This window comes from Jaculus jaculus, chromosome 1, assembly GCF_020740685.1.
Source record: "Jaculus jaculus isolate mJacJac1 chromosome 1, mJacJac1.mat.Y.cur, whole genome shotgun sequence".
Classification (NCBI taxonomy): Eukaryota; Metazoa; Chordata; class Mammalia; order Rodentia; family Dipodidae; genus Jaculus; species Jaculus jaculus.
The window spans coordinates 152,030,003-152,051,759 of NC_059102.1; the positions used below are offsets into that span (position 1 = coordinate 152,030,003).

Below are 21,757 nucleotides of genomic sequence, written 5' to 3' on the forward strand. Positions count from 1 at the left end.
AGCGTGGGCAGCTGGAAAAGTGAAAGTATAGAGACATTTGATATCTAACCTAAACTTCTAAGACTGTTCACGTTGGCACCCAAACCTTGCCTCCCCCAAGGCCTTGTCTGGAGTGCCGTGGTGGCAGCTGCTCAGTAAGGCAGTTCCTAGTGTGGTAGAAAAGAAGCCAAAAGTTGAACTGATTCACTGAGTTACTGTAGGAGTTAATTACTGAGGAGCTAAAACTTATCTTGGTCAGTAGACTGAAAAATCCCAAAGAAGGAACTGTCCAGAAAGGGCACAAAGGGATGATAAGGACAGTTTAGGCTGAAACGAAGTAAAATGGAGTCCACTATTAGGGTGGCCTGACTATAGAAACGATTGATATGCAAATTGTCACATCTTTGTTCACTGACCTCCCCCTCACTTTGGCTATGAAAACTATGAAATGGAAATAAAATTTCCGCTCGCTCGGGGCCAAAGCTGCTTTGGAGGGCTACCTCAAGCTTTTGGTCCCTGGGTAATAAACTCTACTCTCATTCATACTGGTGATGGAGTGATCTTTCTAGAGAATTTCTACAGCACTAACCTGGCCTCAGGCCTGCCAGGCTTGGTCCATGTCATGCACTGTTCTCCCAGCCCTGGGCACTCGCAGGCACAAGCTGCCTTAACCACTGCCACTGAGCAGCCACCATGTAGCTAGGCCTGGCTGTAATTTGGACACTGGGGATGGCTGTGGACACACCTCAGGCCACCTGCACAGGGCGAGCTTAAAGGGGTGGACAACCTTCTTTCCCATGCTCATGGGTGAGGACAGAGATGGGGATGAAATCCTGCTCAGCCCTTTCCCAGGACCACAGTCCCTTGGTCCCCAGACTGTTGGGACGATAGACATTTGGAGAGTCTCTTGACTTATCCTCCCGTGGTATATGCCCTGAAGGGTAGTTGCTGGCTCACACCCTGCCCAGGCCCATGCGTTTGGGGCCATGCAGTAGTGACATCAGGCTGACATGTTCACACAGGGCACCAAGTGAGGAGACCCACGCAGCAGCCGCAGCAGAGGGTCAGGTTTAATGGTCACTTTAAGGGATATCGTACATTGTTGTGAGCCCAGTCCCCACTCCCCTTGGCCAGGGGCACAGCCAGGTGCCCTCAGACCTCAGGCTCTGCAAAAGGGGGACCTGCCCCCAAGCTCCAACTATATACAAGAGAGCCCACCAGGCTGGACCCTGGGCAAGGCTGTGAGGGCAATCATGGGGTCCTCACAGTTCACCAGCTACACGGCTCTTAGGCCTGGGAAAAGAGATCCAGGCCCCCACTGTAGTGCTGGCAAGGCTTTTGCTTTCCAGGACCCACCCCCCACTGGGCCCCCCTTCCCCCCGCCAAGCCCCTAGGCCTCTGCGCTGGGACACTGCCTCCAGGTTGAGGCTGGCAAAAGCTGAACTCAACAGCAGTAAGGGAGACGGGTAGGCTTGGAGAGGTGGGGAGCAGATGGCAACCCAGCGCCTCTTCTGGGAGGGAAGGCTAGGCCCTTCCCTCCTGCTGCCCAGGTTGCCCCTTGCCAGGCTGAGGTCAGAGTGAGCAAGGGGTGGCAAGAGGGGTAAAAGCTGACAGATTTGGCCGGTGCAGACTGGGCCAGGCTAGGCAGTCTGGCAGCTCCGGCCCCACACAGACAGGCCACCCTGGTGCTGGTGATCAAATACGGCAGGGCTGAGGGGCTGGGGGACAGAAGGACCTGAACATACACTGGGCCAGGTTGTCTACACTGTAACTAGTAGCATAGTGCTTAACTAGTCAACTAGTAATGCTGCTTCCCTTCAAATTGTTTCAGGGGTGTAAAAAAATTGCACTTATTTCTATGAACCCCGTGGAGGGGATTCCCAACGCTGCAGCCTCCAGGCGAGGCATGGCAGGTCAGTGCCTGGCCGCCAAGAGTCCACTGGCTATGGGGCGAGGCTCCTCCCAGGCCCCCAGGACTGTGGCCTCTGTGGCCCGTGGGTGCAGCGAGGACCAGACCCCACGAGAACCTGAGCAACGTCTGAGGGTCCCTGAAGTGGCTGTGGGCAAGACCAGGGCCATGTGGTCCTGGGTGCAAGAGGCAGCCCAGCCCCAGGTTCCTGGTCCAGAGGAAGTGGCCTGGTGGTGACTGGGCGTGGCCCATGCCCCTCACAGGACGTCGTCAAAGTCCAGCAGCTTCGAGTGCTGGCGGCTCTTCCACAGGCGGTACAGCCGGAAGTCAAAGTAGGTCTCGATCATCTGCTTCCCTGAGCAGGAGAGGGTGAAGCCAAGAGGCTCGGGCCTGAGTAGGCCCCTGAAAGGTCAAACCCACCTCAGCTCTCTTGTTATGAACCTTCTAACTCACCTTGAGCAGATAGCTCCAGGGGTGACTCAAAGGTAACCCTGTAAGGAGTCATGAGGGTCCTGAGGTTCTGGAACAGCTGCAAAAAGGGCAGGACCATGAGTCTGGGGTCAACAGCAGGGTTCACCCTCCTTGCTTAGGACCCCAGGTATAGGGATTTCCCTGGGAGGACTACATCAGAAGGAAGGGAAGAGGACAAGCAGAGGCCCCACCTTCCCATCTTGGAGGTCCAGGGTTCCATTACCTTCTCCCCATTGGGGTTCCCCAGAATGTAGCAGCCCATAATGTGGATGACATTCGGCTCTGGGTTTACTTTGCTCATTAGGCGGCTCAACCTCTTCCAGAAGCTGGTGAAGGGAGGGATAGATGACACATGACCTCAGACCCGACGGCTGAGCTCCACCGGGAGAAACGCGGTGGAGGAGGCTGGATGGGGGTGGGGAGGGGAAACTGGGCCCATGACTGCCTCCTCCCTAACCCAGGGTACCCTCCCCTCTCACTGGATCATGTCCTCTTCCTTCTCCACTTTGGCAAAGGTGGCCACCTTGTTCTTGAGCAAATAAAGATGTCCAGGACCACCCTGGAAGAGGCCACCGTCAAGTCTCAGGGTACCATGAGGCTGGCATGAGATGTCTATGTGCCACTCCACACACAGGCACACACCCACACTAACAGCCACATGTACATGTGCAGTAAACCTTGGGTTCTTCCGTCCCACTGCTCCAGCCTCCTCTGGGCAGGAAGGGAAGGGCTGGGCCCTACCTGGCAGAAAATCAGCATCTTCCAGATCTTGGCCCCCTTGTGATAGATATTCAGTTTCTTCTCGATCTCCTCTGTGGACAGAGGGCTGTGAGCACTGCCCTTGCCCATGCAGCGCCATCCTCCCTGCTAGCCACCAGAAGGGGTCAGCAGGATACATACCCAGGATGTCCTCAAATGTTGCATGCTCATGGTCCTAGGGACAGACAGACCACATATCAGAGTCCTCGCTGGCTCCCCACTAGGCTGAGCCGCGTGAAGTGAGAGGCGCACCCCTGGGATTCACTTGGATGCCAGGAGTTGATGGGGGCCACTCACATAGAGGATGGGGATGATGGATGGGTCGTCCCTGCGGATGATGGTGGGGATGTACTCAGCTTTCGGCACCTTGGAGGAGATCAGCTGGCAGTACAGGAGAGCCCCAGTGAGAAGTGCTCCCACAAAGAATGGTGGAGCACTTAGGATGCCCTTCCCACTCCCTTGAAGCCAAGGGTGGGCTTCCTAAAGCTCCTCCGGGTAGCTGAGGCTGAAGACCCTTTGACCTCCCCCCCCCTCGCCTCCCATAATTATAAAGCCTAGAGACTCCCCCCGTCCACCATGGCCAAGGGCAGATCCCAGGTACAGTAGAAGAGGGTCATAGGACAGGGCTGTGCTTCACCCAGGTGGCACGGAGGTGTACCCAGGGACAGGCCTTACCATGACCTTGGGTGGCAAGAAGCCCTCAGCGTCACAGGCCACCGCCTCCAGGCCCTTCTCTGTGTCCCAGTCCAGGTCCTCACAAACCTCATCCAGCGTGCAGTGCGAGCTCTGTAGGTCACTGCCTAGGAAGCAGGAGGTGTCACAAGGTCAGTGACCTGCCACCTGCAGAGCCCAAGTCATGTCCTGGAGGGTTTTGGGGTACACGGGAGGGCCATGTAAGGTCATGACCAACCCTGCAGAACAGGGCCACGGACACCAGTGGAAAGCAGGCTCCCGTGGGAAGAGGGGAGACTGATGCGAAGCTAAGACCCAGCAAGAGTGTCACCTGTGGGGCCAAGTATGCCCTGAGAGGCAGTGAGCACAGCCCTACACAGGTGCCCGGGCCAGGCACTGCTTAGCCATTAGTTAACCCCTCCTTAGAGATAGGAGATGCCAGGCACCCCCATCTCCTACACTGGTCAACTAAGGCTCGGAGAGCAAAGCGCAGAAGCCTAGCGGTGCTGGCATGGGACCCCTGGCAGGGATGTGGACCTAGGGCAGCCTATGGGGGTGGGGGGCCAGCCCTGCACCTGGACACCTACTGTCTCGGGAGTCGTGGGAGGTGTCGGCTTTCATGGGGGTGGGGTCGCTCCAGGACCGGCTGAAGCTCCGCTCACGCCGCTCAGCAAACGCTGCAGTGACAGCAAAACCCCCATTAGCCAGAGGGGGCAGGGACAGAGCGGACTGTGGACTCTCAGCCAGGGTGACTGAGGGGTGTGGCAAGAGGCTGAAATGAAGGTGGCCCGGCTGGGATCACATAAAGTAGACCAGGACACAGGATAGGGTGGGTGCAGGAGAACAGGACACCAAGAGCAGGATCTGGGAAGCTGGGGGACGCCAGGGAGGGGACAAGGGGAGCGATGGGGGTGGAGTCCAAAGACTGCTGAGTGATAGTCAGGGGCACTATCTGGGCTACGTGGTACACTGGGTTGGCAGGGAGAGCACTGGGGTGGGGCAAAACAAGGGGCAAAACACTGGGAAGAGATGGAGCCTGGGTGAGGCAGGGGTGGGGTCTGGACAAAGCAAGGGGGAGGTAGTGCCTATAGGTGGGGCTAGAGCGCAGCGAGAGAGGTAGGGCTTCCTGGCGCTGGCTGCACGCAAAGCCCCAGCCTGCCAAGCACAGAGCTGCCAACCTCCCCTGCACCAAGGTCTTACTCTGGGCCTTCACCCGCCGGCTGCCAACCATGCGCAGATGTTTGCGGAAGTTCCTAGAGAAGGAAGTGCGGGGCGGTGAGGACCCCGAGAGTGGTGGACTAGCAGCCCGTGCCCAGCTAGCGTGAGGCTGTCTGGACATAGTGGGTCCTCTTATGGCCCCTCATACAGACAAATCCTCCCCTACCTCCTTCCGAGACCCACCCAAATCTCCCTAGCAGAGGCATGCCGCACCACCCCTTTCATGCCAGTTTTGCTGCTCGCTGACGTCACACAAGCACCGTCTCTGCTGCAGAGCCTTCTGAATATCGTCTCCCTGAACCCACACCCACAAGTTCGTCCGGGGCCCAAGGGTACCCGGGGAAGGGGACGGTTTCCCTTTTCCTCAAAATTCTGTGCCTTGCCAAGGACCCACGTCCAGGATGGACAAACAAGTTTCCCAGGCACACCTCCAAGGTTGGTGGGAGTGAGGGAGGGTACGCGGTGCCACTGGCAGCAGCTCTGGACTTCAGGGCTAGACAGACGCGAATGGGCCAACTGGCTGCAGTCTGACTACCAATGTCCCCTCAAAGTACATATCTAGGGGCTGAAACTCAGCCTGGCCACATGGCTTCCCCTGCCTGCCACGTCCCCAGGGCAGGGCCAGGCCAGTGGTCGCCACCACCCTTCCCCCATCAGGTCTGCCAGGGCCAGAAGGGCCCTGGCCAGACCAGTGCAGACTAGAGACAGACCCTGGTGGCGAGTGGCTGGCAGGCCCTACCTCTGGATTACAGACGCGGAATCATTCTCCCGTTTCCGGCGCTTCCTCTCCGCGTAGCCCCTGAACACCCTGAGAAACCGCCGCAAGTCAGCACTGCTCTTGGCCACAGGCAGGAGGGACACTGACGTGGGGACAGAGGTGCAAGCACAGGGACCCAGTGGGGCATCCCAGGCCTGGCTCTTGGCAGGCCCTACTGAGGCCTGGCCGTCCACTGGGAAACTGGGCTTATGGGGGCTCAGCACTCCTCACTTTCCAGGCCCAAGGTCCCTGTCCTTCATCAGTCTACCTGGGGGTGGGAGGATTCCCCAGAACACCAGCTGTGCCCCTAGGTGCACACTGCATGGGGGGGGGGTACTTACGAGATGCTGAAGCCATAGCGGGAAAGGGCAGCGAGAAAGAGAAGACTCAGTGAGCACAGATTCCTGTCTCCCCTCAGCCCCGGAGGGCCCTTGAGGCTAGTTTCCCACCACCCCAAGCAGGAAGCTGGGGGCCAGCTCTCAAAAGAAACTGGAGTCTGAGTGGATGGTCCACATCACCAGGTGCGGAGCCCTGGGCAGGAGAGGCTGGGGGTCAGTACTACAGAGCCCCAACTGCCCTGCTCTCCTTGGTACAGCAGCCGGGGGTGGAGTGGAGCTGCTTTGGTGCGGGGACCTTGCTGTAACAGTACCTCCTTGGGAGGAGAACCCAGGTGCATATCAGGTAAAAAGGAATGGACCCCCAATAATCCTCTGGCAACACATCACCTGCCACACAAGAAGCAGAGGCTGCAGCTTGGGACTGCTTTGAGGACACGAACACCCCCACCCTAAAGTCCCTCCTCCCTGTGATGGTACCATCAGCTGCTGGGCTGGGCCCCCCAAAGATAGGAGAATAGACCACACGGACTGTGAGAGTTATGTGAGAGCCATTAAGGAAGGCAAGTAAGGAATAGGGCCCGGAGGGGTGGAGGTGGAGGTAGGACACAGACTGAGGGAGCAAGTGGTCTCCTGGGACTCACAGCCTCAGTCTGGCACAGTGTTACACACGAGGCTGTTCCGAAAAAGTCCCCAGCAGGGACCAGAGGTCAAGAAAGGGTTGTCAGTATTCCCGGAGCACCAGGAAGAGGCAGCCCAGCCCAGGGCCCTTGTGGTAGACACTTGACTCACGCTTGCATAGTTGTGGTAGCTGTTTGGAAGCTGAAAAGGTTCTCCTTGGGGAACCAGGTGCGGATGGGGACGTCATCTGGAAGAAAGGACAGGCTGTGGCTGACAAGGACAGAAGTCCTGAAGCCTGATCCCCCTCCCTCTTGAGAAGGGGCTGGCCCAAGTCCAGACAGCAGGGCGCCCAGCACACTCCAGGGGGAAGAAACTGACTGAGTATGGGGTCCCCAAGAAGAGCTCCACCTCAGAACATCCCTGACCCGAAGCTTTAATTCTCTCTTTAACTCTTTCTTTAGCCGTAGAAAGTAGGAGCAGCATTTTATGATCCCCTATGATCAACCTCTGTCTCTGGGCTGTTATAATGTGTTTCCTTTGGGCCCAAGGAAGCCCTACTCAGGTATTAGCTATCCATTCTCTTCCTTATTTCCCCCTAGGAAGGTGAGGTCAAGACCACCTTGTGAAGGGTTGTCCCTTTCCTCGGGTTCTGTACAGCCCTTCCCTAACGTGTAGCCCCGAGGCTGCTGGTATATCCCAAGAAGATAACTTTGTGAGGAGGCCTCTAGGGCTTTCCAGCCTGACAATCTCCAGGCCCAGACAGCTCCCTTTCCCTGTACTTCCTGAAGGCAGCCTGATCTTCCAATTAAGGTGTGATTTCTGCCTATATATCCTTCAAGCTCCTCCCAGGACCCCTCCCCTAGGAAGTGCTCCTTGATTCACTGGGTGTTGGGAAGGACAAAGCTGACTATGGGGCCTTGGTAGATTTGCTGAGGAACTTAGGGAGGGCACAGCTCACAAGATGGGAGAGTGGCAGCAGAAGCCCAAGGAATGTCACCCACAACTGCCTCATGCTATACCATGGGTACCCTCCACCTAGTCCCAGTCTCACGGTGCTTGCCACTGTGGGAGACCAGTATGCTAACCCAAACTTGCCCGCTGCCCAGACATACGGCTCCTCACCAGACACTCGATCAACGCTGTACATCCTTTCCAGCTTCTTGCGGTGTCCAGAGGCCTCAGGTAGAGGCGGCTGTTCCAGCCCAAAGGCCCGAGGGGAGGGCCCAGGGGCCAGCTGGGCACATCCAGGGCATTCCTTGGAGCCCTGGCGGCTACCTGCCCAACTCTGGCAGGGCCTGCTGATGTCTTCACGGCTGCTGCCTGGGCTGGCACGCAGGGGCTGGCTGTGGTGGTGAACATGCCTCTCCCTCTGCCGCCGCCCCTTTACCACCGCTAGCTCGATGGCCTCAGCTTCAGGACTGGGCAGCAGGGCTGGCTCTCCCGAGATGGTGTACACTCGGGGCTGGGGTCCCTCTGTAGCCGGTTTCCCACTGATGGCCTCATCGGAGAGGCTGCCCTCATAGCGGCCATTGGAGACAAGGGAGAGGCGGCGCTTGTTCTGGGGGGCGGGCTGCATCTCGGGGGACCCGTCGTGGCCAGAGTAGGCGTCAGCCAGCAGGTGGTCTGGGGGAGAGGGAACAGGTGAGCCTGCTGCCTGCTACTCTGCCCTCCCATTCTACTGGTACACAGAGGGTAACAAACAGTGGACACCCAGCCTGATGGGGGGGGGGGGGGCTCTGGTGGCCAGGAAAGGTGTTTCTAAGTCTCCCGCTCTTCTTCCTAGCTGGGCCTGAAGCCCTGTGTGAACGTGGGCTGGGGTGACAGGCCTTGCTACCTGTGTGCGATCCCGGGAGGTAAGAACACGCAGCCCCCCCCCCATCTGCAGATGCACCCATTTGCCTGGTGCCAACTTCTCCCTTCCCCCCCCCCACCAGCTGGTCCCCAGAGACAGTGGTGCCAGCCCTGGGGGGTGCCAGGAGGCCTGTTGCCATGCCAACAGCCCAGGCTGGGAGGGTACCATGGTGATGAGTGACTGGAGCCCCTCTTGGGGCTGGGCCCAGGAGGGTAGAGGGTGTGAGCAAGACAGCCTAGTAGGGCACCTGGGCTGAATCACTCCATCCCTGCTGCGTCTGGCTTGGGACTAGTGGACCTCGGACCCACCCGGCACCTCCCGACCATCTCTTGAGCTCCTACCTGCACCGTTGCTATTCTCAGGGTGACTCTGGGACAGGTACTCTCCAAACGCTCGAGCTGCTCTGCACGATGGCAAGAAGGCACCTTCAGTGCAGCGAGACCCTCCCCAGCCGCCCCACCACCACGCAGGCCCTGTGAACCAACAAGAGAGGGGGCGGGTGGTCCCCTCCCACCCGTGGGTCCTGGCGGATCTGGGCCCGTGCAGGCCACGGCCCCTCCGTCTTTTCTTTTCTTTCGGGGTGGCCCCCCCACACCGTCAGCCGGTGGGCGTCGGGTTGCGAGACCCGCCTTCCCCCTGGCCAGGCGGAGGCGCCCTCCCGCCGGGAGAGCAGGGCTGCAGGGGCCCGCCGCACTCACCGCACTTTGGCCGCCACCGAGGACATGGCCTCGCTCCTCAGCGCCCTCCTCCTGGAGGCGGCGGCACCCATGGTCGTGGAGGCCGCGCATCCCCCGGGCCTCAGAGCGCGCCCCGCGCCCGCCGCCTCCGCCGGGGGAGCCGCGCCGCGCCCGAGATCGCGCTGGCTCTCGGCTTCGGGGTCACGGTCAGGGTCAGGGTCGCGCTCGGACCCGGGCCCCGCATGGCCGCACCGGACGCCTCGCGCGTCCAGCCGCCCGAGCAGACCGCGGCTGGACCCGGGGGCGGCGCTCCGCCCCGTGACGCCACGCCTGGGGCGGGGCTCGCCACGGCACCGCCCCCAAGGCGACGGGCCTGGTGGGGGGGGATAGAGGGAGGCTCCGCCCCTTTGTCACGTGCCTGAGCGGGGCTGGGGCTCACGACTCTGGAGGCCAAGGAGGGGGGTGTTCCTCACTGCAACTCCTCTGGGAAGTGGCATGAAGGCTTCCCACTTGGGACAGCACCTACGTGTCTATGTCTGCCCAGGGGTGAGGAAGACCTGATGTATCCCAGGGGCTCGCCTTGGTCAGGAGAGGGGAGACCCCAGCAAAAAAGATTCTGAGAGAGAGGGAGGGAGGAAGGGAAGAGGAGAGGGGGAGGGGAAGGGGGAGGGGAAGAGGGGAGAGGGGAGAGAGGAGATTGAGGCGGTTAGGGTGACTACTCCCCCCCCCCCCCATTCACCGAAAGTAAAGGCAGGAATGTCTTTGGGTCTACCCTTGCAATCTCCACTTTACAAGAGATCAAAGAATGACCAGACTTCTCTTACCTAAAGGAGTCCCTAGACCTGTTTTTCCATGCATAACCTGAGCCCCTCCCTGGGAGGGAGGTCCCCTCTTCCTAGAATGTAAATCTGATCCTGACGTTGGGGTTGGTTAAATTCAGTCCCCCAATGTGGGGTCATGGCTGGCCTCTCCTTGAGCCAGCCCCCAGCCCAGATCAGTCAGCCCTCACTCTGGCTCACCTGAGCCTGAAGGTGAAGCCCACCACAGTAAGGTCATAAACAGACCCTTATGGGGGTGGGAGGGTGGGGAGCAAGGTCTCTAGACCTCCCACCTGTTCTTCACTTCTGAACCTCCAGGTCCTGGCAAGTCTTCCTCATCACCCCCTCGCCTACTCGCACAGCCTCCCTCAAGGTAGGCGCTCCCTGTACCTCCTCCTCTTTCCTGCTCTTAATCTAACAGTCTTTCTACACCTTACCTTCTGGTCAATGGATTTTAATTCTTTAATAAGACAAGACTCCGGGGTATCCTAAATTTATTGGTGCTTTGGCTATTGGTGTGTTGGCAAGGAACCCCAAAATTCCCTTTCAAGATCACCACGCCCCAGGGACCAGATGGACCTCAGATTATAGAGACTTCTACAAAGGACAAAGAATCCACACAATCAGGACTTTATTAACATGCCAATCCAGTGCTCCCACACTTTGCTGAGGCTTCAGAGCCTCCCAGTATTGCTATGGGGTACAAGGTGTACCAGCAAGGCAATGTGGCCCAAGGCTCTCCTGAACCAGCCTACACCAACCCACTGGCAGGCTGGCCACTTCCTCCTGGTCTTGCTCTCAGGCAGGAGTAACCTCCTAGAAGGGGGTGGAGCCTCAACCTCCAGGTCAGCCCAAGGGGAGAGGCTGAATTAAGAGGGTCAAGAGGGGCATTAAGGCTGAGGTCCCTGCTCATCCTGTTCAGGGAGCCTGGAGTAGGTATCCTGGGGTGATGGTTCTGGGGAAGCCAGGCTAGGGTGTCCACTCCATAGCGTGGGCTCATCCTCCTGGAAACAAACCATACATGGTCAAGATGCATGGAACTGCCAGACCCCAGTGGGCAGACCCCTGGGCTGCATTGCTTTAAATGCAACACCCACAGGTAGGAGAGCAGCCGGCCCAGAACCAGGGACCCTCAGGGTGGGCTCAGCCAAAGGGCATTGGTGGGACTTAGCCCAACATCTCACTGATTCAGAGTCCACTTCCGTCCCAGTGCTCTGGAAGTCAGCGTATGCGTCCTTGGGGACTTCTGGCAGTTCCTCCTCGTACTCAGTCTGGTAGTCAGATTCATCTGGAGCACAGGGGAAGACCACATCGGTTCCTTCTCCAAGGACAGTGGTCAGTGGTTGTGCCCAGCACAGCTAAAGCTGAGGCAGAATAGTCACAGACCCTCCATGCCTACCCCCATGGTTGTACAGGTTCCCACACATAGCCACCCACTCAGTCCCAGGGCTGACGAGAAGTCATAGATAACCTCGTTACACATCACATCTGACTTGTCCACCTCACCCCACAGTCCAACACAGGATGGATCTTCCACAGAGGTGTGGAGCAAGCTGACTTCCAGTTATGCACAAGGGGCCTGGGCTCCCTGACCATGTCTCCACAAGTAAAGGCCAGCACATAGGCAGCTCAGTGCCTGGGGCTCTTTGACTCTGGGCAGCCCAAGAGCATCTTCCTCCCTCTTTTTTTGTTCATTTTTTATTTATTTACTTATTTGAGAGCGACAGACACAGAGAGAAAGACAGATAGAGGGAGAGAGAGAGAATGGGCGCGCCAGGGCTTCCAGCCACTGCAAACGAACTCCAGACGTGTGCGCCCCCTTGTGCATCTGGCTAACGTGGGACCTGGGGAAGCGAGCCTCGAACCGGGGTCCTTAGGCTTCACAGGCAAGCGCTTAACCGCTAAGCCATCTCTCCAGCCCTTCCTCCCTCTTTTAAGATAGGGAATGTTGTTCTGTTGCAAGGAGGGCACTGGCCCCACCACAGGACCACATTACAGAAAGCACAGCTGGTTTGGGGTCTGTAGGTGGGTGGTCCTGCTAGCAGGTCATCTTCACTTATGTCTCTTGATGAGTTTGGTGGTCTGGGAGGCTAGTGAGGTGGTGTGGTTAGGGTATCATATGGGGTGAGGAAAGGAGAGGCCTGAATGACCTAAGAGATCATCCCATTGCCATGGGACTCTTCAGCTGGACTGAGGATCTTGGGGTCCTGATAGAATGGGGCAGCACTGGTTGAAGTTCCTGGCCAGTGGAGTCCAAGTGTGGGTGACCTCTCCAAGAACAAAGGTAAGGGCTTGTAGGAGGAGTTCTGGGGCTCAGCTCTCCAAACTCCTCTATGTGTTCCTGGGCATTCAACTCACCATCCACGGCAACCCCCTTGGCTGGCTCAATGCGTGACACCATCTCAGCAAGGTCCGTGAAGGAGGCATTGGGGCAGGTGAGGACCTGGAGCCAGGGGGCAGATGGCACAGCTGCTCAGCACAAAAGCCACCCCATGGGCAGGGTGAACACACAGAACACTACCAGTTCTCACCCCACAGGCCTTCCTCTTGCTTGTCCCCTGATGGTCCTGTAGCATCTTCTCCAGCACACCACTCCGAACCCAGATGTCAAACACTGTCCGCCCGTGCTGATATCCAACTTCCTGCACACACAGCAGAGCCCATCAGGAAATGTGGGAAGCCCCACCTCCTGAAATTCTCAGAAGGTTGGAGAGGAGGTAGCCACCAGAGCTGACCCCCAATTCCTCAGCCTCTGCGGCCAACGGCTAACACTCACACAGATCTCGTCAAACTTGCTGAATTCCAGGGTGCCGTAGTTGTCAATGGGGGGCCTCAGGTACTCACAGTAGTCGCTGTTCTTTACCATCTCTAGCTGCCGAACACAGCATACGTAGGCCAGGCGTGTCTGAATCTCAGCCATGTTCAACACCTGCCAAGACAAGCCTGAGTCTCCGGCCATGGCCCTCTCTTGCAATTTCTCCCAGTCTAGGAGCAGAACAGGCTCTGAGCCAGTGTCCTGAAGAAATGATCTGGTCCTGCCCACCCCTTGTCCAAGAGTTGGTCCCAGGGCTTGGGCAGCAGTGCGAGCAAGTGATTCATACCTGCTGGACTCATAGTCTGGGAGGCGCTGCAGGGCAGAGTGCATTGCGGCTGCAGGCATAAGCCCCAAGGAGGCCACCCAGTTCACCTGGTATCTCTCTCACCTTGACTTTTGTGGCCAAGGGGTTCCAGCGTTTCCAAAGCAGCCACCACCCAGACAGGGCATCACCATAGTTGGTAAGGTCTGTCTCGTCCCGGCTGCCCACGTCAATGGCGATCACCACCTTTGCCCCCATGGATCTGGCCACATCCGCTGTGGAGAAGGAGGCAGTCTGGTCACTACACGGGTCAGGAATGCAAAACAAGGATCTGGGGTAGCACCCCAAGATAGCTGAGTGGAACTCAGGTGGGGGTGCAGATCCTCCCTCATTAAGCTTTAAGGGGACCCTGCTCTTCCTGAGGCTCAGTCTGAGGGTCATGATGGAATGGATACCCCAGCTGGTGGCCAGCCATGTGTACAAGAACTGTGATCTTGGCCCTTCTGAGCATGGATCCAACAGGTAGAGGTGTGGCCTCACTCAGAGCACACCTAACACCTGCAGGCTGTTAGCTCCCGACTGTGGGCGCAGATGGAAATCAATTGCTCCTGGTTTGTCTCCTTGGCCTTTGTTCTGTCGCCGCTGTGCTCACAGGCAGAGCCATATGCTGGGAGCATGCTGTGCGCATGTGCACATGCATGTGTGCATTCTCTGTGCTCTGATGCCAGCCTGACATTTTCCTTGGCACACTCCAAGGAAAACGTGTACCACCCAGCCTTCCTGGTGTGGAGGCGGCCATGGCAGGCAGCCACAGGGCGGAATGACCAAAGAGCCACATACCAGCAGGCAGGCACTCTGCCACCCTCTATGGTACCTGGGAGATTGTTGATGTAACCTCCATCCATCAGCAGGTGTCCATCCTTGGGGTCACAGAGCGGGGGCATGTAGCCTGACAGGGACATGCTGGCACGAACATATCTCCACAGGGAGCCTAGGGGGTCCAGAGGGTCTGATAGAAGAGGGACCAGCGAGGGGCCTTTCCTGCTCTCTATAGATCTCTGTCCTGAACTGGAAAATCAGGGTCTTGTCTCCGTCAGTCAAAGGATACCAGATTTAGCAGACAGACCACCACTGGACCCCTCATTCCTGAAGGAGCCTGTCCCCAAAAGGGAGGGCAATGAGGATTCTGGAGGTCTCTACACATCCCACTTTGCCCACACAAAGGCCCTTGTTCCAAAGTGTGCCTTTCACTCTATTCCTCCCCCAGGGGCCCTTCCATCCCCCTGGATATCTGTACTCTGGACTATCCCATTCTTCCTGGGGTGCTTGTGACAAAGATCCCATCTGCCCTCCCTATGCACACATGCCTGTGACTCTGCTTCCTCTGTGAGACCCTCAGTGCCCTCAACAACTCATGGAGCCATCTGCCCATGCCCCCATGCCTGGTGAGCCACCCCCGTGATGCTTTTGGCTCTTACCATCTGTGTGGACCCGCATGGCAGAGGCTGTGATGTCAGTGGTGATGGCAAAGTAGGGGAGCCAGAGGTCCTGTGGGGAGGCCAGGGCTCAGAGGGACTTCCTCCTGCACTGTTCCCTGTCCTGCACTGGCAGGGCCAACCTAGGGCCAGATGAGCAGGGAGAGAGCAGGAGGATGACCATAGATCCTGAGGCTATGCCTGAGGGGACGCACCTCAATCTGCCGGTCTCCAAAGACGCTGCTGATGCCATTGTTGAAGCCAGCTCCGGAGAACATGGATGTGATTGGGTAGGTCAAGTCCAGCATGGTTTTTACCATCGAGGTCATATTCTGGAGACATGGGAGACCTCTACTGAGGGACTCACACTCTAGCCTGTGGGACCCTGCTGGAGCAGGACAGAGGCACACCCATACTTTCTACCACAGGTCACAGGTATCTAGGAGCACTGCAGGCCCAACTGCCTGGAGCCTCAGGAGAAGATATTGTGGGCTTGAGCCTCAGCATACACACAGAGGCCACCAGAAGGCCCCTGAGCCTGGAAACTGGGGCATGGTGTCACACATCTCAGGCTAGCCTGGCCAATTGAGCCACTGGAGGCTCTAGGGCACCCTTGTGCCCTGGACTCCAGATTTGCCTCTGGGACAGGGAGTCCTGGGCTGGTAGAGCCACCAGCACTGGGAGCACAGACATTAAGAAGGGCCAAGGGCTGGGAAGTTTTGTGGCGTGAAGAACCTTCCTTGAGGGCTAGAGAGATGGCTTAGCGGTTAAGCGCTTGCCTGTGAAGCCTAAGGACCCCAGTTCGAGGCTTGATTCCCCAGGACCCACGTTAGCCAGATGCACAAGGGCACACACGTGTCTGGAGCTCGTTTGTAGTGGCTGGAGGTCCTGGAACACCCATTCTCTCTCTCTCTCTCTGTCACTTTCAAATAAATAAATAAAAATAAAAAATTTTTAAAAATTAAAAAAAAAAAAAGAATCTTCCTTGAGACAAGTGAGACGCAATAGGGAAAGGGATAGCTCGGGATTCTGCCCAGGCCCAGAGCTGCTCCAGAGGAAGTCACTGCCCACTATCAAATACCCCAATGCTACCCGGGTATCTCTTCAGCATGGCTGGTAGGTGGGTAAGTGCACCCATGGCTCCATCCCCAATATGCCTAGCAATAGTTCCTATAGGGTGACCACCCCAGCAGGGTCCTATAGCCCAGTACACACTCAGGATGACAAAAGAACCACCTCAAAGTGTCTTGACCCCTTCCTATGAATGGAGGGGGCCTCCCACAGTCCCTGGACTGGCCTCCTGTGACTGTACTAATACTAAGCTATCCTCTGTCTGATGGACACACTGTTCCCTGTGGTCACTGCCCTTAGAGGCACCCCTAGTGACTGCTGTCACGTCACTAAGGACACACTTTTTTGGTGGCCCCACTGAGAGGTGAGGGAGGACTCACATGGAAGGACTATTTCTGGACAAAGCCCTGCAGCCCTGTCCTCAGCTCTGTGAGCGCAGCCGATAGCCCACCCCTCAGCTTCTTCAGGCAGGAGCACTAATTTTCTTTACTTTTCAAAAGGAAAGCGCAGGGGCTTTTGATCCCACGCATGGCTTCGGCAGCTCCATTTGTTCCATGGGCACAAGGCAGCCCCGAGAGGGCCATGTGCCGCCCGCTGAGGAGCCGGCGTGCAGGAGCCTGTTCTCCTCCTCTGATGCTGTGTTTGATGTTTTGTTTCTTGTGTCCATTTGTGACAAGGCCAGACTAACAGCAGAGAAGTTTCATCTCCCGTGCGGCCTTGAGCCCATGCTGAGCCCCTCCCTGGTTTGAGTCACATCAAGCTAACACTCCCCTTCCCTAAATCACCTAGGGCTAGGTACCAGGCAACCAGGGATGCCCCCCCAGTCCTGTTGGAATGAACCATATTAACCAATCCAAGCTACGCTGCTTGTCTTGCCTCTGCTGAAGTAACCCCCCGGCACGTGCACCTTTCTGCTTGCGACTGGCCCTAGTCCGCTCCTGCCTCCCTGCACCCCTGTGGCTCTGGTGCAGCTATGCCTCTTATTCCCCGGGACTGTGGGTAACCTCCAGTTCTCACTCCAGTGACACTGGGCCTCCATGTTGTCACTCAGAAAACTCCAGACTGGAACACAAACCAGAACACAGACCTCAGACTATCCCTCACCAACAACCAGAACACATTCCACTACCTACCTCAGACCACCTCCCATCACCTACCTCAGGCCACAGATCACTCACCCAATCCTTTACTTCATGGTGTCCCCCTCTGCCCCACAGGCCATGCGCTGAGACCTGAAAGGCAGTCTCCTTAAGACCAGAGCCCTCCTGAGGGTGGAGGATGCCTGCTCACCTCTGCCCACTGCTTGGCCCGGATCCGCATCTGGCTGTAGCTCCGCTCCTCAGAGAACAGGGCACCCATGAAAGACCCGATGGATGTCCCTCCAACCATGTCCACGGGGATGCCGCACTCCGCCAAGGCCCTAAGAATACCTACTTGGGCACAGCCCCTATGCCAGCGGGAACAGAGAGGAAGGAAGCGCCACTGTCAGACATGCCCAGGAGCTGCACCCCAGAACACAGCCCCTTGCTCCCCCTCCTTAGTGTCAACTTCTGCATAGTCACAGATGACGAGACAAAGATACTGACTCAGGGTAGGGAGGTCTAGATGTAATTTCAGATCTCTCTCTGCAGATACTGAGGGACTCTGGGTCCTGAGGTGGGGGAGGAAGGAGGCTTACTGAGGAGAGCCAGTACGTGGCCTAGAAACACCAGAATCACGGAAGCTAGGAAGCTGAACAGGCTTTTGCCACACTTGTGAGTGGGAGAAAGAGGAAATAAGGGCCCTCTGGAAAAAGGAAGTCCTGGTAAACCCTGAGGGCCACCCTGAGGGTCAGTGAAATGGAAATGGACCACCCTCACACAAATCAGAAAGCCAGCACCCATGGCTTCAAACCCAGACTAAAGTTACTACCCACAGACTCAAAATATTGCTATCACTTTCATGCCAAATTTCAGACTACCAAAAATTTCTAGTCACATGAACAGAAAATACCAAATGACCCTAGGACAAGAGGAAAAAAAAAAAAAAACAGACAAGAAAAGTGGACCCACAAGCTACAGATGTAGTTCAGTGGTAAAGTGCTTGCCTAGCATGTACAAGGCCCTGGATGGGATGCCCAGACACATACATAAACCAGGTTGAAACAGAGGGGAGTCCAGGCAACGGACAGCAGACATGGGCTTTAGAATGACAACACGAAAAGTGCCTAAAGACCAAAAGGACTGTCAGCATCCAACAACAGAAGAACACGTGAACAAAGTGCTGAATGGACAGCCATAGTTTATGCATTAGTGTGCTCAGTCAAGAAGGCAGATATAGGCCAGGCGTGGTGGCACATGCCTTTAATGCCAGCACTTGGGAGGCAGAGGTAGGAGGATTTCTGTGAGTTTAAGGCCATCTTGAGGCTATATAGTCAAGTTTAGGTCAGCCTGGGCAAGACCTTATCTCAAAAAAAAAAAAAAAGAAAAAGAAAAAGAAAAAGAAAAAAGAAACAAAGACAGATATAAAAGGGCAAATATTTTATGATCCCAGTTATAGGAGGGACTTAAAATAGGCACATTCATGAGGATAGAAAGTATGCCAGGTGTGGTGGCACATGCCTTTAATCCCAGCACTCAGGAGGCAGAGGTAGGAGGAACACTGTGAGTTCGAAGCCACCCTGAGACTACACAGTGAATTCCAGGTCAGCGTGGGCTAGAATGTGACCCTACCTTGAAAAAAAAAAAATGAAAGAAAGAGTAAAATAATAAGCCAGGCGAGGTGGCACATGTCTTTAATCTCAGCAATCAGGGGACTGAGGTAGGAAGGTTGCTATTGAGCTCAAGGCCAGCCTGAGACCACAGAGTGAGTTCCAAGTCAGCCTGGGTTAAAATCACATCCTACCTCAAGAAAAAAAAGATAGATAAATACTTACCAGAGGTTGAGGAGCTGGGGAATGGGAGTTCATGTAGAATAGGTACAGAGCTTGTTTGGGATGATGAAAACTTAGTTGTACAATTAAAATTGTAATTAAATTAAGTAAATAGGGGCTGGAGATATAGCTTAGTAGTTAAGACGCTTGCATGCAAAGCCTAATGAGCCAGGTTCGATTCCCCAGTACCCACATAAAGCCAGATGTGCATGTGTCTGGAGTTTGTTTGCAGTAGCTACAGGCCCTGGCACACCCATTCTCTCTCTCAAATAAATTTAAAAAATTTAAGTAAGAGCCAATCATGGTGGCTCATGCCTTTAATCCCAGCACTCAGGAGGCAGAGGTAGGAGGATAGCTCAAGGCTGCCCTGAGACTACATAGTGAATTCCAGGTCAGCCTGGGCTAGCGTGAGACCCTCCCTCACAAAAAAAAAGTTAAGTAGTATAATGCTAAGTGTTGAAAGAATTTAAAACAGAGGGGTGGAGAGATGGCTCAGTGGTTAAAGCTATTTGCTTGAAAGCCTGACAGCCTGGTTTCAATTCCTCAGAACCCATGTAGTGCCCAGATGCACAAAGTGGTACTTGTATCTGGATTTGGTTTCCAGGGGCAAGAGGCCCTGACGTACTCATTCTCACTATCTCCCCCCTTGCAAATGAATGAAATATTAAAACAACAACAACAAAAAGAATTCAAGGGGCTAGAGATGGCTTAGTGGCTTGCCTGCAAAACCAAAGAACCCAAGTTTGATTCCCCAGTACCTACAAAAAAGCCAGATGCACAATGTGGCACATGCGTCTGGAGTTCATTTCAGTGGCTGGAGGTCTTGGTGTGCCCATTCTCTCCCCCTCCCTTTCTCCTTCCCTCTTTCTCTCTCTCTCTCTCTTTTTTTTTTTTTTGAAATATAAGTTATTTATTAATCAATCCTCTCTCTCTCTTTCATAAATGAAAATAATTTTTTGAAAATTTTTTAAAAAGAATTCAAGACAGAATAAACAACTGTGGCATAGAATGGTAACAAAGCCTAATCAAGTAGAAATTGTAGAAATTAAAAATATAGCTGCAGGCTGGAGAGATTGCTTAGCAGTTAAGGTGCTTGCCTGTGAAGCCTAAGGACCCAGGTTTATTCCCCAGGACCCATATAAGCCAGATGTACAAAGTGGCACATGCATCTGGAGTTCATTTGCAGTGGCTAGAGGCCCTGGTGCACCCATTCTCTCTATCTGCCTCTTTCTCTCTGTCAAATAAATAAGTGAATGTAAAAAAATATATAATTGGGGGCTGGAGGGATGGCTTAGTGGTTAAGTGCTTGCCGGTGAAGCCTAAGGATCCCGGTTTGAGGCTCGATTCCCCAGGACCCACATTAGCCAGATGCACAAGGGGGCATACATGTCTGGAGTTCATTTGCAGTGGCTGGAGGCCCTGGCACACCTATTCTCTCTCTGTCTCTCTCTCTGCCTCTTTCTCCCTCTGTCTGTTGCTCTCAAATAAATAAATAAAATAAACAAAAAACATAGCTGGGATAAAGACGCCAATGAATAAATTAATAGGAGATTAGACACAGCTGAAGACAGATATGGTAAGATAGAAAACAGGATAGCAGATACTGTGGAACTCTGTCCTGCAGGCATAAATATGTCCATTGTCATCTTGAAATCGGAGCAGCTATGGTATGCTGATAAGCCAGCCTTACTAACACTCCCTCACGGGAAGGAAGGCTCTCAAGAGGCTGAGCAGAGAGCTCATAAGGCCCACAAGGCCCATCCCTCCCCAGCAGATATGGACGCTGCCAGCAAGTGCTAGGAGGCAGACTCTCTTCAGCTGTGCAGCCACCTGTCATTTAAACATGATCTTTTAGATAACCCCATTAAATCCATGGGTTCACCGTGCTGGACATGAGTGGAATTGTTCTTTGGTCTAGCATTGGTGCCCTGTCTGCACCATCTGAAGAGACACTTGTTCATTGTTCATTGTCCCAGGATATCATATGACAGAAGAAGCTCACTGAACTATAAAACATCAAAAGGATGGCATATGTAAAGTGTATTTTTATAAAATAGATTATGAACTTAGGAAACATGGGGTCTGATACAAAGGGTTAATTTACATATAACTAAAGCATAGGAAACAGAAGGGTGGGCAAGATCTGAAAAGAAAATTGCTTGATTTTTCTGAGACAAGGTCATATTCTATAGGTCAAGCTGACTTGGAACTCACTGTACAGTCCATGTGGGCCTCAAACTCAAGGCAATCTTCCTGCCTCACCAAACTAGCTTGGTATTTTTTAGAACTGATGACTAAAATTTAGATATACTCCTGTAATCCCAGCACTAAGGAGGTAGAGGTAGAAAGACCAGATGTTTAAGGTCATCCTCAGGTACATAGTGAGTTCAAAGCCAGCCTGGGATACATGAGACCTTTTTAAAAAATAGACCCAGGGACTGGAGAAATGGCTTTAGCGATTAAGGTGCTTACCTACAAAGCCTAAGGACCCAGGTTTGATTTCCAAGTACCCATGTAAGCCAAATGTCCAAGGTGGCACATGTGTCTGGAGTTTGTTTGCAATGGCTAGAGGCTCTGGTGTGCCCATTCTATCTCTCTCTCAAATTAAAAAAAAAAAATCATTTTTTTAAAAAAGAACTGATGACCAGTATCAAGCCTAAGATTCAAGAAACATCATAAACTCTTAAGTATGGATAAATAAACAAAACAAACATTTTTTAAGGTAGGGTCTCACTCTAGCCCAGTCTGACCAGGAATTCAGTATGTAGTCTCAGGGTAGCCATGAACTCATGGCAATCCTCCTACCTCTGCCTTCCAAGTGCTGGGATTAAAGGCATGTGCCACCATACCTAGCAAAAACAAAACAAAACAACAACAACAACAAAACACCTATTCTTGTACTGTGAAAATTCAAAGCAAAGATTTTTTTTTTAAAGGAAGGGCTGGAAAGATGGCTTAGTGGTTAAGGCACTTGCCTGTGAAGCCTAAGAACCTAGGCTTGATTCCCCATTAACCACATAAGTCAGATGCACAAGATAGCCCATGCGTCTAGAGTTCATTTGCAGTGGCTAGAGGCCCTGGTGTTCTCTCTCTTAAATAGATAAATTAATCAATTAAATATTTTAAAAAGCAGAAAGATGGGCTGGGGAGATGGC

General features: G+C 54.6%; 2 protein-coding genes across 11 annotated transcripts in view; both read right to left on the minus strand.

The window, feature by feature from the left end:
* Positions 1-1,346: 1,346 nt before the first annotated feature.
* Positions 1,347-9,399, minus strand: Nsmf (NMDA receptor synaptonuclear signaling and neuronal migration factor). Of its 8 annotated transcripts, XM_004654138.3 has the most exons (16): positions 9,272-9,399; positions 8,915-8,976; positions 7,844-8,344; positions 6,893-6,968; positions 6,107-6,112; positions 5,748-5,816; positions 4,991-5,043; positions 4,378-4,467; positions 3,794-3,918; positions 3,416-3,499; positions 3,260-3,293; positions 3,101-3,171; positions 2,839-2,918; positions 2,583-2,685; positions 2,342-2,417; positions 1,347-2,243 (listed from the first exon to the last, which is right to left on the minus strand). In XM_004654138.3, exons 1-16 carry the CDS (start codon positions 9,340-9,342, stop codon positions 2,146-2,148), a joined length of 1,599 nt encoding a protein of 532 aa, XP_004654195.2. In that variant the 5' UTR covers positions 9,343-9,399; the 3' UTR covers positions 1,347-2,145. The 8 variants fall into 8 exon arrangements, with proteins under 8 accessions (XP_004654195.2, XP_004654196.2, XP_004654199.2 ...); XM_004654139.2 differs by lacking the exon at positions 6,107-6,112 and having other exon boundaries at positions 9,272-9,367; XM_004654142.2 differs by lacking the exon at positions 5,748-5,816 and having other exon boundaries at positions 9,272-9,367.
* A 1,283-nt stretch (positions 9,400-10,682) lies between these two features.
* Pnpla7 (patatin like phospholipase domain containing 7) overlaps positions 10,683-21,757 on the minus strand; it is a 92,741-nt gene continuing 81,666 nt past the window's right edge. For 2 of the 3 annotated variants that reach the window (XM_045153488.1, XM_004653882.2), the window contains 10 exons: positions 16,982-17,138; positions 14,836-14,952; positions 14,624-14,693; positions 14,020-14,136; positions 13,272-13,420; positions 12,845-12,997; positions 12,600-12,710; positions 12,427-12,511; positions 11,253-11,356; positions 10,683-11,072 (listed from right to left, as the gene is read on the minus strand). In XM_045153488.1, the coding sequence (XP_045009423.1) occupies positions 10,959-11,072; positions 11,253-11,356; positions 12,427-12,511; positions 12,600-12,710; positions 12,845-12,997; positions 13,272-13,420; positions 14,020-14,136; positions 14,624-14,693; positions 14,836-14,952; positions 16,982-17,138 (1,177 nt within the window). In that variant the 3' untranslated portion in view covers positions 10,683-10,958. The remainder of the gene's footprint in view (positions 11,073-11,252; positions 11,357-12,426; positions 12,512-12,599; positions 12,711-12,844; positions 12,998-13,271; positions 13,421-14,019; positions 14,137-14,623; positions 14,694-14,835; positions 14,953-16,981; positions 17,139-21,757) is intronic. The other variant, XM_045153484.1, reaches the window with a different exon arrangement.

Bases quoted from the DNA above. Each gene is read 5' to 3' on its own strand.
- Nsmf (XM_004654138.3), bottom strand. From the start codon at position 9,342: ATGGGTGCCGCCGCCTCCAGGAGGAGGGCGCTGAGGAGCGAGGCCATG. The intron at 2,919-3,100 runs GTAGGGCCCAGC...GGCCTCTTCCAG, and splicing joins AGATGCTGATTTTCTGCCAG to GGTGGTCCTGGACATCTTTA. The intron at 2,244-2,341 runs GTGAGTTAGAAG...TCTCCTGCTCAG, and splicing joins CCTGGAGCTATCTGCTCAAG to GGAAGCAGATGATCGAGACC.